This window comes from Elaeis guineensis, chromosome 7 (genome assembly GCF_000442705.2).
Source record: "Elaeis guineensis isolate ETL-2024a chromosome 7, EG11, whole genome shotgun sequence".
Classification (NCBI taxonomy): Eukaryota; Viridiplantae; Streptophyta; class Magnoliopsida; order Arecales; family Arecaceae; genus Elaeis; species Elaeis guineensis.
In genome coordinates this window covers 254,621-278,720 of record NC_025999.2, presented here as the reverse complement: position 1 = coordinate 278,720, position 24,100 = coordinate 254,621, and the positions used below count along the sequence as shown (strand labels likewise).

Below are 24,100 nucleotides of genomic sequence, written 5' to 3'. Positions count from 1 at the left end.
GTCTTATGCTCTCTCCCAGGCATAACCCTATTAAGAAAGTCAGCAGCCATCATTTCCCATGATCGCCTGCATTAAAAGAGCAGAGTGAAGTTATCACTCGGCTAATCGCCTCGAAGCAGCATTATTAACTAATTGCTCCGAAGTGGCATAACAAATGATCGCCTTGGATTGGCATGCACAAGTAAAAAGGACAAGGTATGATTAAGATGAATTTTATTTATTTCTCTTAAGTTTTTACAATGGTTATGAAGGGTCCTACTACAAAAGAAAAGAAAAATAAGAAGGCTACAAGGTGGCGCTTGGAGCTGAGACACCTATCACAAAGACATCCATAGTGGTGGAATCTCAAATTTCATCTAAGAAGTCCAGATCTAATTTTGGATACTTGGCGGTGATTTTGTTCTGGATTGGCTGCTTTCTAGTGTCATAAGCATCAGCAGAATATTCAGCTTTCTCATCCTCATATTTCTCTGAGATCCGAAAGTCTTCAACAACCTTGGAAGCAGCCTCCGTCGCCTTCTTCTCTGTTGCCTTTAATTGGGCCTCAAGCTTCTTTATTCTCTCCAGCAATCGGGAGTTCTCCTTGACAGCTCTTCTTAATGCAGCTTCAGCATCCTTGGCTCTCCTATTGATGGTGTCGGCTCTCACAGAGGCCTCTCCAGCTTCCTTTTTAGCCTTCTCCTTTGCACCTTTGAGCATCCTAACCTTGAGCTCGAACTTCTTTTTCTCCTTCACGATCTCGTGGGAACTCTTTATATATCCATTTAAATAATGGATGAGCTGATAAAAAAAAACCAACCCTTGTGAGTAAATACTAAACATATATATAAAGTAAATAAAATTGTAGGAGCTCTAGCATACTCAGATGAGACAGTTTACAGCTACTTTCCTCATCTCCTTTCGAGGGACGTTTAGCAGCTCGTTTGCGTCAATAGGAAGGAGCATCCCAGAGAGCAACTCACTCACCAACTTGGAGTCCCTCAAGGCTGAAGTCTCAAGCCTCAGAGTAGCTGGCACGGCTCCAGGTGCACCTACCGTCTCAGCTGTCACCTCACCTGAGGAGGGATCAACCATGAGGATACTGGTTGAGCTAGCGAACTTGGAGGAGCAGACAAGCTCAAAATTACCTCCTCCAAGCCTTGGTCTGTTTGGCCCTCCTGATTGCCCGCGGTAGTCGAGGCAGCAGGCGTGCCACCATGCACCTGCACCAGAGTCGCCAGGGCAAGGAGGTCCAAATTCTTCTAACTCTAGAGTTGGCTACGCAGGACTCCCAACTCTGACCTGGGTGCTCTGTACATCCATGGGCTCGGCTATCCTTTTTCGTAAGACCCTCTTCTCCATTTTCTTTGGTGGATTTGGGCTCTTTCTATCAACCACCTTTGCAACCGAGACGATTGGATTATCAGGGGAGGAGTAACGAAAATTAAAAGAATTCAAGGCCTAGGCAATCGACCTACACATACCTTGGAGAGTGGCCTGGTTAATGCTGACATTGAATAGTATCTGGATCGACAGTAGCTCTTTCAGATCTGGGACTTTGATGCCATGCAGAATTGCCAAATCTTGCTCCTAGTGTCTGTTCGTCGGGGGCTCCTTTAGCACATCCTCTTGTGGTTCATCCCAGGCGACGAAGTCTCAATCTTCGCCTGATGTTTGAGAGACGAAGATGAACCACTGTTTTCAACCGTGGACGGCAGAAGGCATGCCCAAAAATAGTAAACGGAGGCCATCCTTTCTCTTCCATGGCGTCACGTACCACCACTCGCACAAGTCCAAGTGCTATTTGAGGCTAAAAAGAAAGTGGAAGAATGCAATGCTGGGTTCGATCCCAACCAAGATACATACTGCAGCGAAGCCGCAGATATACTGCCATGAGTTCGGTACGACCGTACAGGATGATATATCGAAGAATCGAAGGAGCGCCATAAAGAAGGGATGGAGAGGAAGTTGCAATCCTATTCAGAAACACTCTTCGTAAAAGCTCATCCATCTTGGGGATAGTTGGTAGACTCGATCGTCGAGATCTGAAACTTCTAACTGAAACGTCAGAGAGATCTGGTTTTGTTCATGAAGTACTACTATGTCTCTCTCAGATAGCTCAGATCGAAATCCTAGTGGTGCGAATTCAGAATTTGTAGAGGCCATTTCTCTCATCCAAGAGAAAACACAGAGGATGGTGGAAGAAAGAAGAAGCGCCTACGCCAAAAGAGAAGGAGAAAAATAATCAGAAACTCTACAGAGTCTACGTCTGGTCTTGTCTGAGGCTTTAAATAGTTTTTGGATCAGTGAAACCTCCGAAGGCCGCCTCCCATCAACGCATTAATTGCAAGAGACGTGAATCGAAGAAAGGCGAGTGCATGCACGATGCATGGCGGCCACTGACAGATATAATTTTTGTCGCCGATTTAATAGTTAAAGTCAATGGTAGGCAAATCATACTTTACATCACTTTTGAGGAGACGTATGGAGACGTGAGCCAATACCCCCCCATGCGGACACGATTCGAATTTCAGTCTTTTCAAGATCTGTACAATAGGTATGAGACATCTGATCCAGATCAAAATTTGAATTATAATTCATATTGTGTTTTATGGTTCAAATCTTAGCTAAATTTAATTTAGCTTGAGTTTCAGCCCCGATTATGGCTTGGCCTATGCCTTGCTCGAAACATGGCTCGAATTATGCACTTGCTTAAATTATAACCCTAATCAAGTTTTATGATTTCAAGTTGTAGTTAGGTGCCTAGTATATATTGACACTCAAATCAGTATGCTTCAGAGCATGATTCATATCCATCCATACATGAAACCAAAAATAAATGCATTTATATGTTCCTATGAAAATTCTATTACAAGATTGGAAGGCTTAGATTACAAAAGATAAAAAAAAAGAGGAGACACGAATCACTGCTTGGAAGCATCACTAGGGCGACTATCTCTAAAACAGCCTTCTTCGGCACTGATATCTCCCTCGATTTGGATGGTTGCATCGATTTTACTTGCCTCGACGGGAAAGTGGGATGCCCTCACAAATCTCTTCGCACTATCTGTCGCCACAGCCAACAAATTCTTATCCAGATAGTCAGTTTGCAGGGGCTCGATATGGTTTGGGGAAAATGCGCCCGGACGATGGTTCTACACTTCTCGAAGTCTATGAAGAACATCGCTCTGCAAGCTTGAATTATGATTTTGGCTCCATTCTTAGCCAACCAACTTTCTTTATTTTCAGTATTTTTTAGTAAAAGCCTCTACTCTATAAATTTGCCCCAAAGGGGTTTGTGGTTTACTTTCTTCTCCTCCAACTTCTTCTTCTGATGCTCCACCTCCGACAAGATCTCTCGAGTTTCAGCAGGTAGCTCTAGAGACTCCTGAACCCCTTTAGAAGCGGAGCGCCCATCTCCCTAAGGCATTCTTTCTTTGCGGCTTGTCGCTTTTGAAGTTTGGCCCTCTTGGATGGGCTCTCACCGGGACTCCTTCAAGGATGAGTTTTAGGGAGAGAAGGATCTCGACTTCTCTTTCCTCCGAGTGTCCTCCTCAGATGCTCCAAATTATCACGGGTCTGGTGACAGTTTCTCTCGATCTCTAATCTCTGTCTCTTGAGACCTTCAATCTGTCTCTCGAAATCTTCAACCTTCCTTTCGACTCTAGATCTCTGCCGCTCGAGAGCTTCAATCCAACTTTTAGCCTACCTCAATTTCTTATCTTAATGACTAATTGTCTCCTGGGCTTCATGGAGGGCCTCTTCAGAAGAGTCGAGCTCTTTCACCAGCTCTTCGTTCTTGCTCTCCATCTGCTCCAATTGATATCTCAACAAGTCAATCTTCTCCCTCGCCACCACAAGTACTAAGGATGGATCATCAGGGGTGGAGCCAACAAAATTAGCAAGGTAATGTCTCATATGTGCAAAATTTTATAAATAAACATCAAAAACATTGCAAGTGGTAGAAGATTGAAAGAAAAGTATTTGAAAACCTTCTACCTAGATGAGAGATCTAAGGGCACCCAATATTTGCTGCTGCACTCCTTATGCATCCAAAGGCTGCACCTCGAACGAAGGAAGAAAATCTCTCAGGAGTCTTGCCGTGGTTTGGAGATCCTCCATCGCTGAGGGAGCAGAAGACACCGGCTGTGAAGGACCCACGTGGAGGACAGCCATAGGGTTACATCGGCAGCCATCACTGGCTCTTGGGACTCACTGGTCTCTGTGCCGACTTCCATCATTCCTTCGAGAAGACTGGCTATGCCCTCCACTCGTATCCCCTCCACTGAAGCTCCTGACGGGTGGTTGCTCGCATCCTCTCCCTATGCTTGCTCCACCAATATCTTCTCTGACGGGGTCTCCTTGAGTGCGACTGTCGCGATCGTCGATAAAGGAATCATAGGCTCGACGATCGAAGCAGGATTCTCATTTCTCCTAACTGTAGGTTCCGATTCGACAGCCGAAATCTGAATATCGCCTCTCACTGGAGCCAGTGGACCAGCGAGCAGAACCTTGGCCTGCCTCTTACGGGTCGATATCAATTCAAGCCTCTTCACATGCTAGGCATCTATCTCGCTTCCATGAATTGCAATAGACAATGAGAGTAGGAGAATGTTGCTATCACCTTTCGATGCCCTTGAAACGTAAATTTAAAGGAGGGGAAGGAAACGAAAAGCCATTGCTGGATAATTAAATTTTCGAAAGGACCATCGCCTAAATGGTTCCATCGGTCACTGCCATCCGTATCAATTGCGCTAAGCTGACGTCATTCACTTTAAATACTAAAAACAGGTGTGAATATGGAGGCATGTATATCCCTAGATCCAAAGTACTTTTGGGATACTCCTTTCATTTGACTCTCAGGCTCAGAAGTAGGAGGATGGTGTTACGGTGGTTACCATGAGTATCTCGGATCAGCAAGCTACTTCAAGTTTTCGAGCTGCCACCACAGCTGCCAACCATTATGCGGAGCTGAAGTGCCCGCGCGGTCCATTTAGCATACAAGCCACCCCTATTGCCTCGGTCGATTTATTTTCTCGACGTGCGTAACAGCTGTTCACCTCGAATGAATAGGTTCTGGTGTAACTGACTCTCCTGATCTCGCAGGAGCGATTAGGGGTTGGATTATCTCATCCATAATGATATATCTAATGGTCCTGCAATCTTGAAAATCACACGATCTTACAGCTGTGCAACTAGCTATTCGACAGCCTTCTATATAAACAACTAGAGCCCTGAAGATCGGAGGTAAGTCTGGACAATCCCTATTAGAGAACTTATTGCTGTTTATTATTCTCTATCTTTTTGACTTAAGCGTCGGAGGATTTTCGTCGGAGCCACAACCTTCGATTTGGATTGTTTTGTAGGTTACTTCAGTGCAAGCAATCCTGCACGAGACTCAATTGTCTTCTCTCCGATCTCGATCAATTTCAGCAGCAACACCTCCCATGAGTTGATAAGGAAAAAAGATTACGATGCATCTTTTTCAAATAAAGCAAGATATAATCAACTTATCCTGCTCAATAGAGCAACAACCTGATTCTCTAAATCTCTCGAGACATTTTTGTCCTCCCGTATAAATAGAGGGCCAAGGCAATCTCTTCTTTCCCAATTATACATTTCTTCTCTCTGTTCTCTAATTTTTTGATTTAAGTATTAGAGGATTTCTATCCGAGCCAACCTCGATCAGCAACTTATGTTGCAGGTCAAGCCGTCGTAGCTGAGCGGCAGACTCTTCTCCAGCCAATCCGGCATTAGCCAAAGTCCAGCAGCAACCGTCTCCTTATCATTTCTATTGAGAATCCTAACTACCAAACAACATCAATCTGGTGGTGAAGAGCAGATGGCAGGTGAGAAACATGGATGGAATAGATCGAAATAAAATGGATGATGATGGCAACATATACACATACATATGTGCATATTGTTGGGTGAATGACTGGCCAGGAAACCACCTCCCAAGATCTTTTCAGCACCACGTCATGCAGCAGGAAGAAAGAAAAAATAAAACAAAACAATCAAAATATGTGGATCAGCCACAAAAGGGCTCACCTCCACGGGGCATGCAAACTTCACTATAAAAAAAAAATTTTACAAGAGGAGACCTCATCCTCAACCCTTGTACATCCAATTCTCTCTCTAGAAATTTTCCTCTCAAAAGCTCTCTCTCTCTTGGAAGACCCCTTGAACCCCTGAAGTGACTGGCGTCCGCTGCCCAGGAGTCCTGCTCCTTCTCTCACAGCAGCCTCACGCCTCTCTCTCTCCTCTGGGTCCCGTACTGCTCTGGACGGTACATCTTCAGCAGAAAATCGGATCCCACACACAGTTCACTGTTCATCACAGGCCATTTTAAAAGGGTTAAACATGACTTAGATTAGATTTAGGAGTCCTTAATCAACCCAAATCAAGTCCCAGACCGTCGGATCAAGACCGGGACATCCCTGAGCCCTCCGATCGTGCTTCAGTCCATGAAATAGTACCGTGGACTATGAGAAACGTGTGAAAAATACCCACATGGTCCGCCATGGACCGCCCGGACCACGGTGGACCGGGGAACAGGGCCCAGGCAGGGCGCTTGGGCCTGGACCGGCCTGCGCGCGCGGGCCTGGGCCGCACCCGCGTGCGGGCCCGCACACGGGCTGGGTCGGGCGCCCGGTTGGGTCATGTGTCCCGTGCGCCTAGGTCGCGCATCCTGCACGCCGCCGCCTGTGGCCGTGTCGCTGCCGCCCACCGCCGACCGTCGGCAGTCCTTCGCCGCCTCAAATTTCGTGCCGACTTCAAAAGCTCGTATCTTCTCCGTTCGAGCTCCATTTCGGATGATCTTGATCTCGTTGGACTTCATTTTTCACCGCGAACCTCGCTATGGGCTGAATCTCGAGACATCAAATCCTAACAATCTCCACCTCGACTCGATATTCGACCTCCTCGAAACTCCGAGAGCTTCTGGATCTTCTCACCCCCATGCCCTGGGGCAAACGCCTGCTGATCATGGATGGGCAAACATGGGAGTCGAGCCAGACTGCTCGATCCCATCTCCATCGTATGCTGTGCTCCTCCTGATCTAAGACCTGCTCGGGGCATCATCCTGCGGCAATAGGAATCTCACCTTGCGATGTCGCCTCTCGTCCTCCCGAGTCTCCTGTCTCGTGCCCGATCCGCCTCTTGGAGCTCCACCTCGCTCTAGGCTCTGCTTGGCTCCCGAAGCTCCACCTCGCACTGGGCTCCCCACCAGGTAATAATGTCCTCTTCTCCCCTTCTTCCCCTCCAGCACAATTCTATCGCTGCATAGTACCCTCAGAATTTCTCCACCGGCTACCATCCTGTAGCCTCTCGAATCCAGTCTGTTAAGTGAGATAAGATTCCGTCTGAAATCGGGTATGTATCGGACCTTCCCCAATCTCCTCACTGCACCGTCATGTGTCCTCCAGCTGACCGTCTCAATGCCTTTGATCGCATAGCTCGATCCATCCGGCAGATATACAATGCCCTCACTGTTCTCCAGGGAGTCAAACTGCTCCTCTCTGTAACATACATGATAGAGGCATGCAGAATCTAATATCCACTACTGGGAAGAAATAGATACCTCATCAGATATCTTCAGGACATCTCCATCTGAATCGCTGTCGGTCATCGCTACAGCAGCCATCGTCCGATTTTTTAGTTGAGGGCAATCTCTGGCTAGATGCCCCAACTTCTCACAGGTAACATCTGGTTTTGCTCAAGTCCCTCCTAGACTTGGACCGCCCTCGTTGCGATCTCCTGTCGCTCCATCTACCGCCATCTGCTCCTCCAGAAGCCACCAAAGCTAAGCTACCACCACCTGAGCTCGAAGCTAGATTCTCCTCCTGAGAACCTCGTTCTGGAGTATCGCCGCGGTGACCTCATCTATCTTGATGGTGCTCTTCCCCACTAGAAGAGCAGTCACCAAGGACTCATACGAAGAGGAAAGCGACGCCAGCAAAACCAGTGCCCTGATTTTCTCCTCAACATTCTCGCCAACGCTGAGGAGGTCGGTGAGGATCTTCTGGAAGTGGCTGAGATGCTCCTACACGCTCTGTCCCTCAGTCATCCGCAGTTGGTAGAACTGCCTCCAGAGGAAAAGAGTGTTGGTGAGAGACTTCGCCATATACAACTCCTCGAGCTTCGACCACAGCACCATCGGAGAAGTCTCGCTCAGCACATGGATCACCACCTCATCCGTCAAGTAGATATGGATGGTACTCACCGCCTGCATCTGTAGCCGTTTCCAATCTCTCACCTTCATGGTGGTCGGCTTCTCATCGCACAAGAGAGTATCGATCAACCCTTGTTGGATGAGCACGTCCTTCACCCTTGCCTACTACAAGGAGAAATTGCTCTTACCATCAAACTTGTTGATCTCCATCTTGATTGTTCCTGTCTTCTCCATCTTCAGTCTTGCTCACCACCGTTGCAATCTGCGTCCTTGTACCACCTTGCTCTGATACCACTTGTTAGATGGATGACTGGCCAGGACGCCACCTCTCAAGATCTTTTTAGTACCACGTGATGCAGCAGGAAGAAAGAAGAAACAAAATAAAACAATCAAAATACGTAGATCAACCACAAAAGGGCTCACCTCCACGGGGTATGCAAACTTCACTATGAAAAAGAAAATTTTATAAGAGGAGACCTCACCCTCAATCCTTGTACACCCAATTCTCTCTCTCTAAAAATTTCCCTCTCAAAAGCTCTCTCTCTCTTGGAAGACCCCCTGAAGTGACTGGCGTCCGCTGTCCAGGAGCCCTGCTCCTTCTCTCACAGCAGCCTCACGCCTCTCTCTCTCCTCTGGGTCCCGTACTGCTCCGTACGACGCATCTTCAGTAGAAAATCGGATCCCACACACAGTTCACTGTTCATCACAGGCCCTTTTAAAAGGGTTAAACATGACTTTGATTAGGTTTAGGAGTTCTTAATCAACCCAAATCAAGTCCCAAACCGTCGGATCAAGATCGAGACGTCCCTAGACCCTCCGATCACGCTCCGATCTACAGAATAGTACCGTAGACCGTGAAAAATGTGTGGGAAATGCCCACGCGGTCCATGCGGTCCGCCATGGACTGTCCGGTCCACGATGGACCGGGGAACAGGGCTCAGGCAGGGTGCCCGGGCCTGGACCGGCCCGCGCACGCGGGCCTGGGCCGCACCTGCACGCAGGCCCGCGCACGGGCTGGGCCGCACGCTCGCCTGGGCCGCGCGCCTGGGTCGCGCATCTCGCGCACCGCCGCCTATGGCCGCGCCGCTGCCGGCCGCCGCCGGCGGTCCTCCACCGTCTCGAATTTCGTGCTGACTTCAAAACCTCGTATCTTTTCTGTCCGAGCTCCGTTTCGAATGATCTTGATCTCGTTGGACTTCATTTTTCATCGCGAACCTCGCTATGGGCTCAATATGGACTGAATCTCGAGGCATCAAATCCTAATACGTATAAATATATATAGATTAGAACCTCTAGCGACGATAGCTTTACCTCCTCACGTTAAGGGGTCCTTCACCAGGTGAGCCGGCGCCTCCTCGGATGCAGGTGGTGACACACTTGATGGTGCAGGACTCTGCCTTGGTCGACTTGGGCCGCTGGATCCTTGCCTGCTTGCCGTCAGTTCCTGCATGCACCAGGTGTTTGCCATTGAAATAAATATATAATCGTGCGAAACATGCACAGGCGATGGGAATCGACGAAATCAAGGGCAAAGAGCAGTGAAGTCCCACCGGAAAGCGTCTGGGGCACGTCCAATAGGGTCTCCGGAGACTGAAGGGCGGACGATGAGAAGATGACCGCCGCCGCAAGCAGAGCCGGTGCGGAGTTGCAGCAGCAGCAGCCCGATCTCCTTCTTTTCCTGCTGCTGTGGATATGGGAGAGGTGGAACAGCGAGTAGCATGACTGATACTGACTGCTGCTGCTGCTCCAGCTGTTGATGAGGGTATTCCCCAGCAAAAACAAGGATGCCATCTTTCTTTCTGCTGGTCGGTGGGTTTTAGTTTTCTTGATTGCCTCTCACGATCCCACCCATCCACCCACCCTCTCCCTCCTCCGTCTCCTCCTCCTGTCCCCTCCTTCAATTCCTTCCAGGAGATTGAGAAAGCTGAAACCGACGCATGTGTGGTCGTGTCGGTGCCGCTGCCAGGTATCCGCCTTATCTGATCCCGAACTGCCTATTGGACGCTGATGAGGCAGCCATCACCGTGAGCTTCCATGGGCGGAAGGGATGGGCCATGTGCCACTTCTGATCATGGGCCGGGCCTGGGAACTAAACTCTATGTGTTTATCGTCAGGTTTCGGGTCGGGCCTATTTCAAATTTGACCCTCTCCGTGCACATGCGCGGCCCGCAATCAGCTCAACGGCCATCCCTCATCCGATGATCCCGTCAATGAGCAATAAGTAAATGACACGACAGCAAGGGAGCGAGCCCGCCTGGCCGTTGGAAGCGTGGATCCTTTGCTATCCCCTGAATGATGATGATCACGCTTTCGCAGGACAATATGATATGTGTGATCGGATCTGATCAGCCGTTCGATCAACGGTCTTTAAGCTGCGCAGAAAGTAGCGCAGGCACCGAAAGGCTGTTAGGGCGCCACCAGCACCAGCAGCAGAGTCGGCGCTGAGACGAGACGACTCAGCTGGTCTGTGCGGAGCTGAGCCGGAAAGAGCTTGTCCCTCACCACCTTCTCTGATCGTCGTCGTCGTCATCATCTATCTTTCCCATTTCATCCTTCCTCCCTTCCGTTGACGGATTAATTTCTCGCTCTCTTTATTTACAATAAAACAAAAAAAACCCTAAAAACGCGTAGGACTTCCGCATAATAGCATAAGACTGGAAGAAAAGGAGGATTGGGTGGTTCGGGAGCGACAGGAGACGTAGGAGGAGGATTGATGAATCGAAGGAAAGAACCCTGCAGAAATTTTCAGCGCGGCAGGTACTGCTCTCTGTCTTTTTCTCTCTCTGTGGCAAACCCGATTTAGTTTTCTTTCTCTACATCTTCTGAGGCAAAATGACGCCCAAATTATTCCGGTAGCAACAGATGTGGGGAGGCAATAGACATCGGAAAAAGAAATCACAATAATCAAGGCTTGACCCACCACCAAATCTCGCGCTATGAAGAACGACATAACCAAAGATCAACGGGGAATGTTGATCCACCACGATAGAATACCCAGGTCGTCCTTCGCAAGACGCTTGCAAAGAAACAAGGAGTTCAGTCCCAGTGGTAGGGCAGCCTCTGTTTTTTTCAGCCCTTCCCAGGAGCCCTAATTTCTCTTGCATGCTTGTGGGAGAGGAAAAGTGAAAAAGAAATAGAAGAAAACTCTTGGCGATTGTGGAGATAATGTTGCTAAGGATGTTACTTGGTCACTTGGACGGTCAACCACTTAATGTGGGAGAAGTTTTGCACCCTGCTGACTTGTGAGCGATCACAATGCTGCGTAACGTTTTTGCAGGATAACTGTTTGAACCACGTGGTATTTTGTAACTTCTCTGGCCCCTTGAGAAAAATCTTTGCAATTCTCGAAGTTATTCTTTATGCAAACTTTGCTGAGGAAAATGTTTTGGGGATCAGGGAATGGGGACGTGGTTGCTGGTCTTGCAGAAATAAGCAGCTAGTGTGACAGATCATTGAGCGGCAAGCAGCTAAGTTACTAGAGCGGCTCGAAATTTATCTGCTCATGGATGTATTATTGTACCTCACGTGAGCATGTGTATGGGGCTGGGGGAGAGGGCAGGTATGAGGATAAATTGTCATGACTTTGAAAGATAAATTCAGTGGAGACACGGCAGTCCATGTGTTACCTCACAGGATTCAATGCTTGTATAGGACTTGTACAAGTAAGACTACTTGCCTCCAACAATGATAGAAAAGAAAATAGAGAAAAAGAGAGATGAAAAAAGAAACCTGGAATCCACTAAGTTGCTAATAAACTTTTATCCCACCGAGTAGAGATTTAAACACTCAAATTAGAAAGACAAAATATTGAGTTTTTGAGATAGCATATGTTTGAACTAGATTGGGGAACATGACATACTGATGCATGACCATGAGGCCATGGTAGGGTCAGATCGACTTTGGATCAGCCACTTACTAGGTTGGTATGGTGTGTTAACCTGATATGAGCTTGACTTTGCTGGTTTTTAAATGATGTACTTGAATCACTCGACCAGTGAATCACTTCTCACTTTTTTTTAAGCAGGGTTTTTCTACTTTGGTTTTGTGATGGGTTTCAATAAGTTATATGAGAGAACCAGTTGTGGTGCAATGGTAAGGTTGCTTCATTGTGATCTGGATATAATGGGTTTGAAATATAAAAACAACCTCTCCACACATAGGGCTAAGGCTGTATATCTCCGACCCCTTCTCGGTCCTACAATGGAGGGAGGCTCGTGTATTGGGACACTCTTTTTTCATTAATTTTTCAGTTAGACTTGGGGCGTGGTTGGTTGGGGGTGGGTTGGACTTTGGAATGGGAATGAGTGACTCCCATTCCAGCTATTTGGTTGGGGCAAGTTCTATTCTATTCTGTTCTGATTTCAGGGAGAACGAGGGTGCTTCAATCCCCCAAAATCGAATTTCTACTTTTTTCTAGTATTCAAATTCTTTTTCGATCCTGATTTTGATTACAAACCAAATGCATTGGCGGATATGGTCATTTTGATTCCCATTCCAATCCAATCCGATTCCAGTTGGGAACCAAATGCATCATTTTTATCTTGCAACTTAGCAGCTTGTTAATGGGCTATTGGAAACTAGTGATGTTCAATATTGCAAACTTTTAGTCTTGTACTGGGCAATCGTCTTTTTGTATATTCAATACTTGAATAGTGATGAATTTTAGCAGGGTATATTATTAGACACAAGGAGTGACAGCATTAATGTTTTTCATGATATGTGATTGCAAACAATTACAAAATAGAATAGTATTAAGCTAGTACTAAGAAACTTTTGCTTCGTTTTGCTTTTATTGTTGATGAATGGGTCCCTTCCTTAAAATTGTTAGGTAAAATTTAAATTTGCATTAATTTCATATTTATATTTTGTAATTGCGTCATCCACAATTTCTATTGGCTGCTTGCAGTGGATCTATAGCAAATCTAATGGACTTGCATATCATTTTCTGGATTACCTATAGCTGATATTTTTTCCCACTTTGTAGCAGGAAGTTTTGGATTGTTGCTGATTAAGCTTCCTCTGAAAGCCCAATGACATGAATAGTACTTCCTTTTTCTTTCTTAGCACTGCCAATAAGAAAGAAACCAAACTCAAATTTTACAAACCAGGTTGGTAGTATGCAAATTCCATGGATGAACATGTGGTTTAACTGCACAGGCATGTGCAAGCAAATATGAGGAGGTCCTGACAAGTAGAAGGGCTTAGAGTGGTGTCAAAGGTTTAAGAAAGAGAGAGGAAGATGCAAGATATCATAGTTGAGAGCTGTACAAAAAGTATACAGAAAGATATTGGATAGCAGAGGACATAATCTTGGAGTGATGAAGTTTTTCTTACTTCTTGCATAACTGATAAATTTGTAGGTGCAAATGCATGTCTTAATAAAGGGCATCCCAACGCATGAAGTTTATGCTACTGTGTGGTTTGGGGAGGGTTTAGACATACGTAGCCTTACCTCTATGTGTGAAGAGGCTGTTTCCATGTTTTAAATGTGTTTACACCACATCCTAGCCCATAGTAGAAGTCTAAAGGTTGGCTAGGTTACAGCCATATGGTGGTGCTAGAAGCTTAGTAGAGGTTTTACCCTTGGTAATGGAAGAAGAGCGATATGCCAAAGTATAAGAGATAGGCTGAGCACTAAGGTTCGACTAGTCGAGCATGAAAGTCGGTAACCAAAGTTGAATGTTGGATAGTTGACATATTTATACCACATCGGAATCAAAGGTATGAAGACTGGCTAAGATAATGCCATGTAGCAAGGCCTAAGGGAGGCTGGGCAATGGTTAAGAGACATACTAAGAAATAAATCATCTGTAAGCTGATTAGTCAACCATGTGATGTCACCTAAGGTTAGCCGAGTGATGACTAAAGAGTATCAATGGAATAGGCTTAGTGGTGAGTTGTTCAAGGTACGGGCCATGCCTTGAAAAAAGCTGTAAAGAAACATAGGTCGATCGTGAATATAGCCCGCCTTAAAGGCTAAGTGTTTTATCAAAGGCCGATCATGTTCTATGTTGACCATATGGCTAAGTTATCGACCCAGCCTAGGGGAAAAACCCAAGAGAGCAAGATGCTAGAAGTAGAGATGGTACCAAGAGACTAGCACGTGGGAAGTGGAGACTTTAGAGACTAAAACTAACCATGGCAACCATCGAGAGAAAATGATTAGAGTGATATTAATTGAAGATGACAAGTATCAGTGCTGGAGGTAAATAGCTATCGGGCAATTAAAAGAATATATATAAATATCACATTGTAATCCGAAGAAGAGACCTTTTGCCAATGACTTACCCTTTCAATTATTTTTCTTTGCTATTTCTATTTATCCCTTGACTTTTAGTTTTCATCTATAGTAGCATAGCATCGTAGTTAGCACTCCTCTCAAGAAGACAACATTTTAATAGCAAAAGTCCTTGAAGGTCAAGACAACAAAATCTACTACCGTCTATCCTTCTTGGTACAGACACTGGTGGCATGCCCACACATTTATCCAGCCTAGTTGTTAATTGTTTCCACAACAAAATAGAACCATGATATTTAGGTCATAATGGAGCAACCTTGACACTGTGCCAAGGCTTGCCCTCTAAATGCATATCTTGATAGGGGGCAAAACATTACCTTGTGATATCTAGAAATAAAAATGCTTATGATATCTATGTAGCATTAAATAGAACTTTTGATTTTTTATATTTACTTGACCTCAAAAAACAATACCTTTCTTTTAGAAATAAAAAAGTGGATATGATACTAATTTGAAAAGATAAAGAAAACATAAAAGTAGAAAATGTGAAATAGATAAGAATCAATGTAGAGTTAAATAATTAGTAGAATTAAATCTAAAGAATATTTTTTAATTAAAGACCGAACATGTATGTCAATAATAAGTTAAAACTAACGTATGAGCTAAATTACGTGCGGATTATAAAAATGGAGAAGGAAAGAGAGAGAAAGAAGTGCAACCACAAGTATCCAGACTATCCGAGAATATTACATGAGATTCTCTGCATGATCTCATTCTTTTTTTTTTCCTAAAAATAATATTGGAGTCATGGTCATGTGGTGATTGCAAGGGTATTATCTTCTTAGTTAATTTATAATTTTGTTCTGTTGGGTTGCACAATCTGCTGGGTTCTCAAATAATGTTTTGAGAGTGGGGATTTTCAGGGAAAATCCAATCATTATGGGGAGTTTCTAATCAGAATTTTTACAATCTGATGTTCTGTTTTGGTTCATGCATTCAAAATCATTGATCTTTTAAACAGTGGTTAGGATTAATTTAACAAAATTGATATGTTAGTTACCAAAAAAAAAAAAGAGACAACGTTGGTATGTTGTATTTTTAAAAACTGTATCTTATTGATAAAAACAATATTGTGCTTTGGGTACAGTCCATATTAAAGTAGGAGAGAAAAATTAAAGGTCTTGATAGGTTGTTTTTAAAAAATTAATCCATTGAGTATCTTACTGATAAAAACACGATTCTGCCATGAGTAGATATTAAATTAGGAGCCTAGTTTTGTGACTTCAATGACTAAGATCAACTCAAGAAAATCAAAGGTTGTGATTTCCTCTGAACAGAAATTATTGGTACATTTATATTTAGTATAGATATAGATTTGATGCTTATTGTTAGTATTGTTGTAGTATTTACATTCATGTGAATGTCTTTGCCTACGTCTAAACTTTTTATAAATGATTATCTATTTAAGATGAGATTTGCACCTTTTTGATTCTTTAAACAATTAGAGATTCATGCTATTTGTGTTCTGTATCCAGCTGTCAATATGGGGATCGTTGCAAGTTTCTGCATGTGGCTCCACAACAATCAAAACCCAGCACTTTTGGATTTGGTGCTCAAAGTGCTTTGCATTTGGCACAAAACACCCAACAACAAAAGCCCAATCCTTTTGGATTTGGGGTATCGGGCAACTCACAGTTAAAAGGTGCATCGAACTTTGGTGCCAGAAATCAAAGCTCTTCCAGGGTTAGTAATACTTTATTCTGACAGATCTTTTTCAAATTGTAACAACAGGAACACTTTATGGTGCAAGTCATTATCTGTGTTGTCATTGGACATATCTTTTTCCCTGTTTAGTTTAGCTGCAGAGCTCTATCCAGCAATTTATGGTGCAAGCCATTATCTGTGTTGTCATTTGACATATCTTTTCCTCTGTTTAGTTTAGCTGCAGAGCTCTATCCAGCACTATACCGATCTATATTTTCTCATAAAAAATATCTTTCATTCTTAATAACTGGATCAGCCATTTGAAAATAAGTGGACACGGTCCTCCTCGATAGCTTCAACAACTTCAACTTCCCCTCAACAGAATGATTCCCTGCCTCAAGCAGCTATTCATAAGTGAGTTTCTATGCTTGCATATAGGCCTTTTTCTAAAGTGTCTCTCTGTTTTTTTTACACTAAAGCAACTGCTTTTGTCATTGTGCTTCTTTTTCTTTGAACATTTGAACAGGTCACAAAATGGATTACTTAATGAACTTTGTTGTTGATCCTATAGATGTACAGATCCGGAGTTATGCAAACGCCAAATTGTTGAAGATTTTAAGAATGAGGCACCTCTTTGGAAGCTTACCTGTTATGGTCACTGCAAAAAGTGAGCTGGACATTTTAGATAATCTGTATTTAATTCTAATTAGTTTTGTTTCATATGCTTAATTTGTGTCAAGATTTGTGTGCCATGTATCCTGTTTCTCGAGTTTTTTGTTCAGTAATTGAATGCATGATAATTATGATCAAAGTATAATATGAGAACCTTATATTTTTGGTGATGGTTTCTTAAGTGGATGCCATTCTAGAATTGCGTTCCCTTCCTGAACTATAAATTCACATCTGTTGTCAGTGGTCCTTGTGATATTATTGGTGATATTAGCTTTGAAGAACTTCGGGCAGCAGCATATGAGGATGCTAGACGAGGGTTAAGTTTACAATCAATTGTAAGCTCACTCTCTTTCTATCTGTTGTGTGTGTGTGTATCTGTCTGTCCTCCCTATTTGTTTTTCCCTTTTCATTTAGAGAGGTAATTCAGGTTGACTAGACGAAGATTGTGTTTGACTGACTGCAAAGTTAGTTAACTAGCAATCATTCTTGACTATTGGTAATGGGTAGGTATGATTATGCAGCATCATGTGCTTAAAGAACTCATAGTTTCCATTGTACAGGTTGAAAGAGAAAGGAACTTGCTCAATTCCAAGTTAATCGAGTTCGATAATTTGCTCCGGAATCCCTATGTATTGCGAAATCCTAATTCATCTGGGACAAGCCTGTTTGCAGTAACCAACAGCAATGCATCCTTAATAGGTGCTCAAACTAATGCACCACCTTCATTTTCAAGTTTTAGTCAACTTGGGGTAGCAACTAATGTTGGATCGACCATCAGGCAAGATCTGTTCCCACCTCCCAAAAAGCAGTTTCCACCTGATGCATATATAGTTCTCAAATTTCTGTTTTGTACAACCACCAACTTTTGTTTGACATTGTTATGTGACCCTTTGTGACTTTCTGTTCCATAAAACCTCATTTTTCATTTTCAGGACTAGCGTACCAGGAACTCCACCTAGTGCTGTTTTTAACCAGCCAAGCTCTTTCCAGAGTAATGGCCAAACTTCCGGTGGATTTGCAATGAAATTTGGGACATCAGGTGTGGCAGCTATGATAAACATCTTATATACTACACTTTAAATCTATTGATGATTTAAAATTGGTGTGATCTGTTTGGCATGCGTGTTGTTGTTGTTGTCCTTTTAATTCCTCATAAACATTGTTTTTGGCAAGTCATAAAATTTGTCATTTTGTCACAAAGTTTAGCAAAAGTGTACTCTAGAATACTTCTTTCTGTTTATTCATCTAGTCAAACTGAAATTCCATTTACAGTTACCACCCCTTGACGCTGTATCTGCTTTTGACAATAACGTATTTGCTTATGAAAATTGTTAGACTAACTTGAAAGCAGATGAATAACCTGGAAAATTCAGGATCGATGCCTGTTTAGTGGTTGGAGGGCCTCATGCCTAGGTGATGGGCCCTCCTATAGGTGGAAGTTTTGGGCACCAGCCCTAACTTTTTTCCTATGTTATCTGTCCACTTTCATGTCATTTTTCCATGGTAGCTGCAAGCTGACCATGGTCCGGCAGTGAATGAATCCTTTGGAGAAGCCTAAGTGGGATCCTGTGCCTGAGTTTCATCTCATATTGCCACACTGTTTATTCTCACAAAGTTCATCTATTATTGGATAATATTAGCAGATCGTTATTAGTTTTGGAGATACGGGTGCTGATTTGCACTGTTTCTTTTCATTTTTTTTTTTTGGCCCTTTTAAGAAGCATAAATACAATTGAAGCTGACCAAAGGCTTGGACATGGATGGAAGATGACCACCTTCTGAGTTGGTCTTTATTCTTTAAACCATTGGTTGGATTACTAAATTTGTTGATATGCAAACTCTGAGATACATGCACTCAAAAATTTTTGCATTAGCCTAAAGTTGGCCCAATAAGTAGTGAAACGACCAAAATCACTTTAACTTATCCTTGTGATATGAATTATTCTATAGGCGGTTTAGTCAATTGAATAATGAGAACTATTGTGCTAGAAATCCAATAGGAAACTGAGTTGGGAGGCAATATGTAGGGTTACTGGGGAGCTGAATGATATTACAGAAAGAACATGTGCTACTCTTTTAACTTGGATGGTAGTTGCTATTATTTTTTTAATATTAAATGAAAGCTTTAATCTCATTCTTCCTTTTCTTTTTTCTTGTTTTACTATACTTACTGCTTTAGCACACAGGATTGTCTTATTCACTAAGTTTTGTGCTCAGTTTTACGGTGGATAGGCAATTAATGAAGGTGTATTTTTGCAGGAATTGGTAGCCAGCTACCAACACAGCCATCTGGAAGTTCATTAGGCCCAAACAGTTCCCACTTCAACAATAGTGTTAGGGCTGCCGGAAGTCAACATTTCTCATTCCCTGCAGTCTCGCCACAGTTTAGCGGTACAAGTAATGCATCACCAAACATTCTTGATGGGCCTCAAGTTGCTCCAACTACAGCCCACCAGGCATCTGTTATGTAAGTTAACAAAATGTAAATTGCATTGCATGTCCTTGTTGCAGTACAAAATAAAGAACAAAAACATACTGAGCATATGATGCTGGCTGTATGGGATGCCCAGACAAGTGAGTGCAAGCGGTAGATTTTCCTTTATGCGGGCAAAAGGAAGAGAATATTTGAGATATTTCTTTTATCCATTAAATATGGATTCATGAAGGTCAATTACAAGTCACATAGAATGTTGTTTGTGAAACTCCTTTACTTATAGGATCTGGATGACTAAAAGGTTCTGTGCAGCAGACAGATATTTCTGAAAATATAGATAGCCCTATAAGAAGCACCTGAACCCATTTTTATCACTGAACAGAAGAAACATACAATAGGTAATGGTGATTCAACTTCAAATGTTTGCATGATTCAGTTATCTAATCCTTATCGACCTTCATAAACCTATGCCCAATCTTGAAAAAAGAAAAAGAGTAATTTCTGAATTTGCTGATTTCTAAATAATATCGGTCTGTGACAGTTCTTTATATGTTATGAAAATATAGAATGAGGAAGTGAGGGGTAGAAGGGAAAGGATATTTACATGTTTGTAATATAAATACAATAAGTTATTCATTTTTTACTTTAGCATAGATATCTCTCCCATATTCTGTCTGTGTAAACAAGGAAAGTTATTCTATTTCATTTGGAAGTTGACATCTAGTCGGAACAAACTCTGTAAACTCTAGCCATTCCTTCTGCAAAAATCTTCATAACATAGAGTAGTGCTCCACAGCCCATGCTATTGTGAGAAAAAGAGCTTGGTTGCTGCTGTTGTGAACTTTTCAACTTTGAGATGGAACTATTAGCATAATATACAAATAAATTAATTAATGTAGTGAAACAGAAGAAATTACTCTATAACTTATCATTTTACTTTGATCTGCAAAATTAAGTAGAAACAAAGGCATATCTTATGCAGAAACCCTTGCATTACTATGTATTTGTTGCTTTGGATGTTATGTCATCACATGTTTACATAATTGATTTTAATGCTTCAAGCAGTGGACTTGGAAGTTCCAACACAGCTGCCACTTAGTGCAAATTATTGCTGTCCATGTCGTCTGCTGACTAGGCTCTTTTCTTGTACAGGGAAAAGCAGAATGTTAGTCCAGATGACAGCATATGGTTAAAAGAAGAATGGGCAATAGGAGAGGTATGAATTGGTTCCTCTAGGACTTGAAGTGAGAATTGCTTTCCTGAAGTATTCTGGGTGTGAACTTTCCCAAGTTATTTAGCCTGGGCAAGTGATAATATTTGTCTAATTAGTTAAGCTTGAACAAAATCTGTTTCAGCCTTGCAGTTGTTATATTTTTAGTCATTTATTTAGGCTGAGGGAACTCATTATCTGCTTGGTACCCAGTTTAGTTTGCTTACCTTTTCTTGAAAGAAAAGGAATTCTAGAAGATTGTTTTGGTTATTTATTTTCCTTTTCTTTCCTTGAGTTCTTTTTCCTCCAGTCCATATTTATAATTTTACCAGTGGTTTTGCAAAACTATTATCAAAATAGAAAATTCTCTCTCGTCAATGATTTCAAAATCCCGAGTTCTGTGGTTTCATCATCAATGAGTTTATTGTCATTTGCAGCCACCTCTTTGGTTTGCATTTTAAATAGTTAACACCACATTCTGAGTTAATGTTCTATTCAATGACATTTTTCTGTTTTCAGATACCTGTAGAAGCTCCTCCAGAGAGATTCTGTTGAAGCTCAGCATTAAATTTGGGAGTCTATGGTTGGGATAAATGCTGTCAGGATGCTTTATTGTTCCCTATGCAAGTTAATATTGAGGTTTGTTGACTGCATATAAAATCTCCATTAACATTTGTAACTTGATATATGTCCTGTCTATGATGAAGGGTAGGAGGCGGGAGCTCCTGTCTCTCAATTGATTAGGAGTGCTTTAAGATCTGCCTGTGGGATGAGGCTTGATGGTCAAGGTTGTGGTAGAAGTTTAGACCTCTGTTCCTCACTTTGGGGAAGGTGTTCTGGCATGCTGCTGCCCTTTGAGCTTTTACCCAGGAGACCTAGTGCGTAGTGGTGGAAAATGCCAAGCAGCCAGATGCTGACAGCACATTGGTGCATAACCTACTTTTTTATGCATATGAAAGATCCACATCAAAAACATTCTCATAGAAGGCAGAGTCTTGTATACATACGATGAGAATGCTGGCATTAATCCACCTTAGTTTTGTATGTCACAGTGCAGGAAAAGGATTTCTCTATAGGAGCAGAATCTGATAGACTGGTTTTGGCAAAGCCAGCAGTTATGATGATGCACTTTGGTGTTAGCCCTGGCTGACTGGTTCGATTCACCTCGTGGGCACCAGCATGCTTGGACTGTGAGTGGTTCGATGAATCCCCTCATGGTACATTGCTTCATGACATAGGAGGCTAGATAAGGGTTTCCTCTTTGTACTAGTGCCGCTAGCCATTCCATGATATCCATTCTGATGTAGAGCCTCCCTTGGATGATCTCTCTGATCTGGTGATCTGCATGCTACAGTTGAGTTTGAGCCTTCCCGTCATCTATGCCGACATCGAAGTCCTCATACCAGAATGGGTCAGCAGAGATGCCTAACTTCGCTTAAAATACTAACCTTTTTTTTCCTGGTACATTTGAGTTGAAACTGTAGACAGAAAAAACAAGACTGGGCAACTAACACAAACAGAGACTGTAACGGCAAAGTAAGAAGTAGAACAGCAGCGCCTGGAGCCAACCGAGTAGAGCTGATCAGCCATGTCTGAGGAAACCTACTCGAAGCAGGTCATCCATCAGAATGCAGGCAAACTTTGGAGGGAAAGGATCACCAGGAACAAAACCAAAACCCCCCTGAAGTGCCCGTTTTGTCAGCCGCTTTGCTGTCTGATTATCCTCACAAAAAATGAGTCCCAGCAAATGTTTGTAACCTTTGTTTCCGGGCCTCAAAATTAGGAAGAAGGATAATTGATCCAACAGATCATGGTAGCCAAGCCCCCCTGCAAAATTTCCTGACCGTGGCAGTAACGTATGGTTGCATTTAACCCCATCCAGGATGCTGTTAACTCAGCACAGGGGATAGAACGGGAAGTAAGAAGTCTACCGGCAGCATTATCAAAGAAGCAGAAGCACCTCTGATCTAAAGAGCAGCTGCTGCAGATGACCTTCGCACGGGCCCATCCAGGATGCTGTTAACTCAGCACAGGGGATAAAACAGGAAGTAAGAAGCCTACCAGCAGCATATATCAAAGAACCAGAAGCACCTCTGATTAAAATAGCGGCTGTTGCAGATGACCTTTGCGCAGCCCCATCAAAATTCACCATGAACACTCTAAAGGGAGAGGGCAGCCAAGACACCAAGGGTTGAAAGGAAGAGTGCTTGTGAAGCACTAATGAGCTGTTCCAGTGCTTTGAATTGGTGCAAGAAGAGCTACTAATATGGTTAAAGACATCAACATGATAACAGCTGCCTTACCGGGTTCTGTGGAGATGTAAATTGATTTTGAAAGACCCTCAGGTTTCGTGCTAACCAGATCGGCCAAGCCATATATGCCATCATTTCCTGCTCCCTCCTCTCCACCATGGCATAAGATAAAAGAGGAACTAAAGATATCTGCAGCTCAGCAATAATTGCCAGCTGATTCAAGCATTGAGCAGCAGATGGGCATGTTACAATCATATGTTGATAATCCTCCATAGACCCGTCACGCTAACCTCAGCATGGTACTTCATTAGGCGGTAGGCTCTGATGGTTTAGAACACTTTGGGAATGGAATGTCCTGTTGCATTAGCTTCCACCAAAAAATATTTCACCCTTATTGGGTCTTCCATCTTCCAAATCCATTGGTATCAGCTGACTGCTTAGGGCATACCGTTGATGGTAATAGTAGTTTTAGAATTGTACCAACGAAGCTGATCAGAACAAAGATTATGTGGTATGGGGACTTCAGCTGTATCGGTCATCATATCAGCATTGATAGCTAGCTAGCTTGAATCCCACTTTTGGTCCGCCGTTACAAAACATGAATCTTAGCTAACGGGGCGGAAGGATGTCCAAACTCTTAATATCTTATATTTTATTTAATCTATATTACAATTCATAGCTTGCTGGTCGATCGCGTAAGGGGAATCAATGGTAGATTTGTACGGGTCCAACGCTTTGGTCGCCGAGCTGGTACTTGTGGACCTCCACGAGAACGGTGGTGGGTTTCTACTTAAATTTTCTATTTAAGCACCCGAGAAACTTCCCTCCGGTGCTGGCGATGCATGGAACTAGTGGGCCCCGCGTGACAGACAGGTTAATGGGAGACCTAGCTTCCTGGTGGACAAGGACGACCATCGTATCAGCGCAGTAGAAGCAAGCTGGACCAGTCCTCTCGGACTCTTTCTCGTTCTGGTTCGCATTAGCTAGCACTACGGAATTCGTGGTGACCATAGGCGCTTGTGTTAGTGCTCCTACCATGGGCGATTATTTAGAGTTCAGGAGTGCGAACCGTACGCCCATCGGTGGGCCAACTCTGAAATGGAAGAGCTGGTTCCTCTCCGAAGAAAGGTTTTGGAAAGGCGGATCAGGATGCGAAACTGCATGCTGAGATTAGCTGTGGACGGACATCCAGGTTCAGCTTGAGAGATCGAAGTAGGCGGGCATGTATGGAGCGAAGGCGGGGATCCAGGCTGGGCTTAGAAATTGAAATCAGATCAGGGACCCTATCATGTCATGTACTGCTTATCTAATAATGTATATCACACTCCCTTATGATAAAAAAAAAAAAGAAAAAAAAAAAGAAAAAAAAAAAAGAGGAAACATCTGGAACTGCATCGCCACCCACTACGTATGCCAGTCCACCACCCATGTGATGATA

At 43.3% G+C, this 24,100-nt stretch overlaps 2 protein-coding genes across 3 annotated transcripts in view; one reads left to right on the top strand and one right to left on the bottom strand.

Moving 5' to 3' along the window:
* The window catches only part of LOC105049245 (uncharacterized), a 37,025-nt gene extending 26,946 nt beyond the window's left edge, over positions 1-10,079 (bottom strand). The window contains exons 1-2 of the mRNA XM_073260681.1: positions 9,703-10,079; positions 9,464-9,596 (exon numbers count right to left, since the gene is read on the bottom strand). Of these exons, the coding sequence (XP_073116782.1) occupies positions 9,464-9,596; positions 9,703-9,943 (374 nt within the window). The 5' untranslated portion in view covers positions 9,944-10,079. The remainder of the gene's footprint in view (positions 1-9,463; positions 9,597-9,702) is intronic.
* A 74-nt stretch (positions 10,080-10,153) lies between these two features.
* Positions 10,154-23,351, top strand: LOC105049246 (zinc finger CCCH domain-containing protein 46). Of its 2 annotated transcripts, XR_832774.4 has the most exons (11): positions 10,154-10,909; positions 15,926-16,133; positions 16,411-16,508; positions 16,666-16,761; positions 17,008-17,101; positions 17,327-17,544; positions 17,699-17,805; positions 19,026-19,233; positions 20,353-20,416; positions 20,930-21,049; positions 21,118-23,351. XR_832774.4 is itself a non-coding variant. In XM_010928824.4 (10 exons), exons 1-10 carry the CDS (start codon positions 10,866-10,868, stop codon positions 20,963-20,965), a joined length of 1,173 nt encoding a protein of 390 aa, XP_010927126.2. In that variant the 5' UTR covers positions 10,154-10,865; the 3' UTR covers positions 20,966-23,351. The 2 variants fall into 2 exon arrangements, 1 of the variants encoding a protein (XP_010927126.2); XM_010928824.4 differs by having other exon boundaries at positions 20,930-23,351.
* Positions 23,352-24,100: the final 749 nt, after the last annotated feature.

Coding starts and splice junctions, on each gene's coding strand:
- LOC105049246 (XM_010928824.4), top strand. CDS start 10,866: ATGAATCGAAGGAAAGAACCCTGCAGAAATTTTCAGCGCGGCAG. Junction 17,806..19,025: donor AATGAAATTTGGGACATCAG/GTGTGGCAGCTA, acceptor GTATTTTTGCAG/GAATTGGTAGCCAGCTACCA. Junction 20,417..20,929: donor AAGAATGGGCAATAGGAGAG/GTATGAATTGGT, acceptor TTCTGTTTTCAG/ATACCTGTAGAAGCTCCTCC.